This window comes from Antrostomus carolinensis, unplaced genomic scaffold (genome assembly GCF_000700745.2).
Source record: "Antrostomus carolinensis isolate BGI_N321 unplaced genomic scaffold, ASM70074v2 scaffold30968, whole genome shotgun sequence".
Lineage (NCBI taxonomy): Eukaryota > Metazoa > Chordata > Aves > Caprimulgiformes > Caprimulgidae > Antrostomus > Antrostomus carolinensis.
Window position 1 is genome coordinate 27,501 of NW_010335492.1, and position 5,619 is coordinate 33,119.

A 5,619-nucleotide genomic window follows, 5' to 3' on the forward strand; every position below is an offset into this window, starting at 1 on the left:
TACACACTGTTTCATTTTGGGCATATACCACCATCTTATTTCTATCATAAAACTAAATTCTTTTACACTCCTAGTTGAAATACTTTGGTTAGCTACCTATTAATCCTAAATTTATGCCCTTCATAAAGGTGAAAGAGCACACATCATAAAACTGCTAAGCTATCCTTCCTAAACTATAATATTGAACCAAGCAATCCATGCGTGATGTGAAAAGCCCTTTTATATTTCAGTAACATCTGAAATGTTAAGTTCTGATGCTGCAAGTATTCTGCGAAATTTTGCCATTTCTTTCTTTGTTGTAGACTTACCTTTGAATTGAGTGGACCCTAAATTTGAAGTAATTTCCCAAACCCACCCCCATTTATTCTTCTGTTACTAACCTTTTAAAATAGATTAAATGAAGAACTGAAATTTCCCTCTGTCTCCAAAGACAACACATGCACACTAAATAGAATTTCACTTCTCGTTAATTTTCCTAGCTTTTGCTTTTCCTCACTACAGTCTGTTAGAATACAAAAAAAGAAAACCCAAAATTACCTGCACCATCATTTCTTCATCCTACTAGATTAAACTCATGAACTCCTGCACTGTCAGTAAGGCTGTCTCACTTTAAGTCTGACTGCATAAGGGTTGTTTTCATGAACAAAGCTCAAACAATGAGGACCAGGAGATTCTGATTCCTAGTTCCAGATTCAGATCACATCATCAGTGATCCCCTGCTAACAGAATCAATTTGCATCCAAAGCCAGTGATTAAGATTAAAAAAAAAAACCAACCAAAGCTTTCCTGCAATTAAGTTCTTTCGGTCAGTATGCTTCCTTTTTTCACACCACTCATACAAAACTCCCTGAAAATTAGTAGGAATGTTTATATTTTATGGGCAGGGAGGGGTGTGGGTGTACACGTATGAACATGACAAGGCATTACATATCTTACAATGCTGTACTACCAACACAGCTATCTTAAAATAACTGATTTCCCAATCTTTAAGAAATAAATATCACTTTCCTGAGTTAGATTCAATAAATACCATATCTAAAAATACCAAATACCTGTGATACTATCTTCACAATTTTTTTTAATCAGTTCCTCCAGTATTCCAATTACATTGCTCCAGATATGATCAAATACTTCAGAAGCCACGGCATCTTTGATACAGGCACTGGGAGAAACAGGGGGAATGCCACGCTTACTCCTCTTCTCAGCAAGACACATCTTCTTTTGTTCCCAACTCTCATCACCTCTAATAAAGGAAGCAAATTCAAGTGAATTCCCATGGGTTTTGACTTTTTTTTCCCTCCTTCTAATATACCACATGAACAACAGAAACATACATACGGAAGAAAAGCCAGTCAGACACAGATCACAAAAAAATTCAAATTCAAATGTACAGAGTACCTATGGGAACAGAATCTATTGAATACCATATAATGATTTATTTTTCTTTTGCTTGCAGGTGAAAAATTAAAAGATACAGTCAGGCCATTACAACAAAGATCTGCAGCTCTAGAAGAAACAGCTTTATATGTGGCACTTAGTCATTTGAAATGAAGTCCTATGCTTTTTACCATAAGGGAACTATTGTCTGTTGTATTTGGCAGGAAGACTATCCCATTTCTTTTTTTTTCATGTCCTGTGTACCCGCACACATCTGCAACGCTCCATTGCTGCTCAAAGACAAACAACTTTAAAGGGTTTCTGCAGCTGGACAAGAACAGCAGAGCCCACAACCTTCGCCCTCCTTCCCTTCCACTACTGTGTGGACAGTTACACATCTAATTTTTTATTTTTTTTTTCCTCTCTCTCCCTACCTAGGGAAGCACAGTGTAGCAACATTTCCTAATTTGGTCTTCTAATTCACCTCTCCAGAAGAAAGTTTTAAGCTTTTTCTTTTTTTAATGCTATCCTATTCCTTTCTAAGGAAATGCAATTTTTTTTGAGATTACAAGGATGACCCCAAAGTCATACTGGTTTCTACTATCTCCCTCACCCTTCTGAATCACTTCACTTCTTCCTCAAACCGGACTGCAAACTTCTTAACTATAATTGAGACTTAGCTGAATGGTCCAACTCACAAAATGACCAACCTATTTTCGTATCAGGCTCTGTAACACCTGAGGTTTTAGTTATTGAGAACAAGCTATTTCAGAATTGAAGGAAAGAAGAAACAACACATCAAGGAGGCACAAAGGAGAGAAATGCATTTTCAGTCACTCCCAAATTAAGTTTGCTTACTCATCAAAATGAAGAGGATCCTTAAACCCAAACCCTTTCCAAAGACAGCCACCCAGGCTGTCTTTCAAAACAGGCTGGCTCTCATTCAAAACAGGACTGAAAAGGTCTGTCTGGTTCTTCAGTTTCTCAGAACAACCATGGCTTTTCCTGTAAGTGTATCAAGCTTTAGCACAAAAAGCTATGCTTTGTGCCCCACTAGTCCTATGAAAGTTTCCCCCTCATAGAGGCCTTTTAGAAAACAGCACATTATGATCTTTCATTCACCCAGTAGCCTAGTTGCTGGAACATTCAACTGGCTCACGGGGAAACCTAGGTTGTGATGTCAGGAAGACAGCCGCATGCTTCCTGTCACTCACAAGAGTGTTCTAAACGCAGTTTGTATCCTGCACCTCTCCTCACAAAGCTGTTGTACACTGCACAGAAAGAATTTAAGATTCGTTAGGGCAGATAGCAAGAACATGTACAGTGTTATGACTCTAAACAACCTGGTGGTCAAGGTGTTCACTTGGGAAGAAGGAATTCCTTCATTCTACTCCCTCTCTCAAAACTACATACTCATTTTATTGGATCGCCATGCACAAAACACTTCAAAACAACTAGTGGTTAAGACTCATTCCTCTGACACGGGAGAGGCGAGTTTTGAACCACTAGAAACACATACCTAATCTTCCACATGCCCAGTGAATGCTCTGACCACTGTGCTACCAAACACAGAGGCAGAAGGAACTGTATTTTATACAGAAGAAATATAGTTTATGAACCCTGAGTTCACTGATTAATTTTTCATTATATTCTTCAAAAACACATATATCTGTTATTTACAGCTCCTTGTTGTCAAAGGCAAGATATTCTTCTATTTTTCCATCCATATCATAGATTTCTTCTTCCAGGAATGAATACAGGGATGATTCAGAGGCAGAAGTCCTAGTGGAATCTGAATCTAGTGGTTTATGTATTGGAGATGTTGTTGGGATCAGTTTAGAGCCTGAAATGCAGAGCCTGAAAAAAAATATCAACAAAATGAGAATTAAATATTCAAAGAAAGAAGAAAGTGCCCATTTTATTATACTGAATGTTTCAGTAATACAAAAGTAGTATTTGTACATATTTCTGAAGAGGGAAGACCAAAAAGAATACTTAAAAAAATTCACATACTCTTTTATATTACTAGTACATTCACGGAGGCCAGGTAAACACTTAGTATCCACACAGGTATCGCTTCTGCTCTGAAAATGCTGAAAGCCTTCATCCTTTGGCAATAGGAGCTGCTTTCCTAGAACCCTGAATAAAAAGGAGAGAGCAAGCAGTATCTTAGATGGAAATACACTCCATATGCAAATATCAAGAATACAAATACCTGCAAGGAGTAGGCAATGAGGAAATACACCTTACATTTGCTTTGAAAAACCCATTTAGGAAGGGACCATGGCCTTGTGCAACACATTGCCTAGTATTTAAATCATTAAAGTTAATCTGATATATGCAAGATTAGATTCTAGCTTATAATTTTTAAGAGCAAGTAGTCGAACTTGTTAGACGGTTCTAAAGGCAGATAAAGTAAACACACTTTCTTTCTTACCAAAACTCCCTAAGAAATATTTAACAATGGATGCAGAAGACACATAAAATCTGCTATGACTTCACTTATCCAACTCCAGTAACCATCAATGTGAGCAGAAGTCCTAATCCAAAATGTTTACATGGATAGTTAAAGCTAGAATTCATGTGCAGAAATGCACAAACTCCAACATGCATAATACAGAGGCAGAAAGAAAAGGTAAAAGCAATTCTATTTAAATGTAGACAAAATTACTCTATAAACACAGTATAGGTAAATAATAATCACTGAACTGTTTTTCACTAGAATTCACAAAGGATCTTGAAAGAATTTGCCAGTCGTAGCTGCAGTGAAAGTGGCAATGCTCAAACTCATCTGAAGGCAATTTCTTGAGACTACCTTTTACACAACAGTGCTTTATGCCACATAAAGCTCTAAGCAATACCATTTTTTAATTTTTATTTTGTAAGCCAAGAACAAAAAGTTTTCCTTTAAACAGATCTGATCTTTCTCTTATTGATGACAGTTCTCAACTATATTTATTCCCACATGCTGAGCTAAGTATTCATACTTAGCTGTTTTACAAATTAAAAAGAAGGATAGCTTTCACTGTCCCCTGTGTTATAAGAAGCAGTCATGGGGCTGCCTGGACATTTTGCACATCTATGCAAAATAATTCTCATTAATCATGTATGCATCCTCATATCTGTTCAACTAGTTATTGCCAGGTTAATATCACACATTGTTTTACACTGATTTACATACACTGCACAGTCATAATGTCTTCCTAGGTTATGTGAAGCATGTGGTCACCTTCATTTTTCATTTCTTTTTAGAAGAATCAGTAACAGAGTTAACAGTGAATTTCTTGGAATTTCACAGTATGTCTTCACTTACATTAAAAAAAAAAAATCTTTACAAGATGCATTTTATTTAGAAAAAGTCATTAAGAAAATGGTGCATTATTATTTTCACATTACATTCTGCTAAAATATCTTTGCAATTATTGTAATTAAGCAAAATAAAGAGTATTAGCTGCTATAGTGCACCAGCACCCAGATTTATTGTGTAATTATGGCAAAGCTCAGTCCCAGAGATCCAGATTTGAATGCAAAGGCGTTACTGATGCCATACAACAAGAGCAATTCATACAAGGGTACCCCGAAAATTCAAATTAGAGTGATAACTGGTTAAAACTAGTACCAGCAAGAAATTTCCTTACCTTAGATGAGGAAACAGTTCAACCCAGTCTGCACATTCTGCCTGCAGGTTCTGAGTTTGGGAGGTCACTTTTCCTTCAAACAGCATTTCGTCAATCTCCCAAAATAACTGATGCACTCTCTGTGTGTTGGCTTTATCAAATTCCTACATATTATAAAATTAATACTTGTTAGCAAATATGCATACATATTTATATTAAAAAGCACACAATATTTAAAGAACAGGACACTCAGACTGTTTTGGCTCAGCATCTCAGAATGAATCTTCACACTACCTACTCTGGAGACGCAATTTATATGCTGCAGTGCACACAAACCCAAGGTAGCCAGCCTGAGCAAGGTGAATTACAGAATCACAGACTCACAGACTCACAGAATCACAGAATGTCAGGGATTGGAAGGGACCTCGAAAGATCATCTAGTCCAATCCCCCTGCCGGAACAGGAACCTAAATGAGATCACATAGAAAGGCGTTCAGGCGGGTTTTGAATGTCTACAGAGAAGGAGACTCCACAACCTCCCTGGGCAGCCTGTTCCAGTGCTCCGTCACCCTCACAGGAAAGAAGCTTCTTCTCAAGTTTAAGCGGAGACTCCTGTGTTCCAGCT

At 37.3% G+C, this 5,619-nt stretch overlaps 1 protein-coding gene across 1 annotated transcript in view; it reads right to left on the reverse strand.

The window, feature by feature from the left end:
• Positions 1-5,152, reverse strand: part of FAM149A (family with sequence similarity 149 member A) — a 10,228-nt gene extending 5,076 nt beyond the window's left edge. Inside the window, exons 1-4 of the mRNA XM_029086637.1 lie at positions 5,016-5,152; positions 3,391-3,516; positions 3,058-3,234; positions 1,053-1,243 (exon numbers count right to left, since the gene is read on the reverse strand). Of these exons, the coding sequence (XP_028942470.1) occupies positions 1,053-1,243; positions 3,058-3,234; positions 3,391-3,516; positions 5,016-5,101 (580 nt within the window). The 5' untranslated portion in view covers positions 5,102-5,152. The remainder of the gene's footprint in view (positions 1-1,052; positions 1,244-3,057; positions 3,235-3,390; positions 3,517-5,015) is intronic.
• Positions 5,153-5,619: the final 467 nt, after the last annotated feature.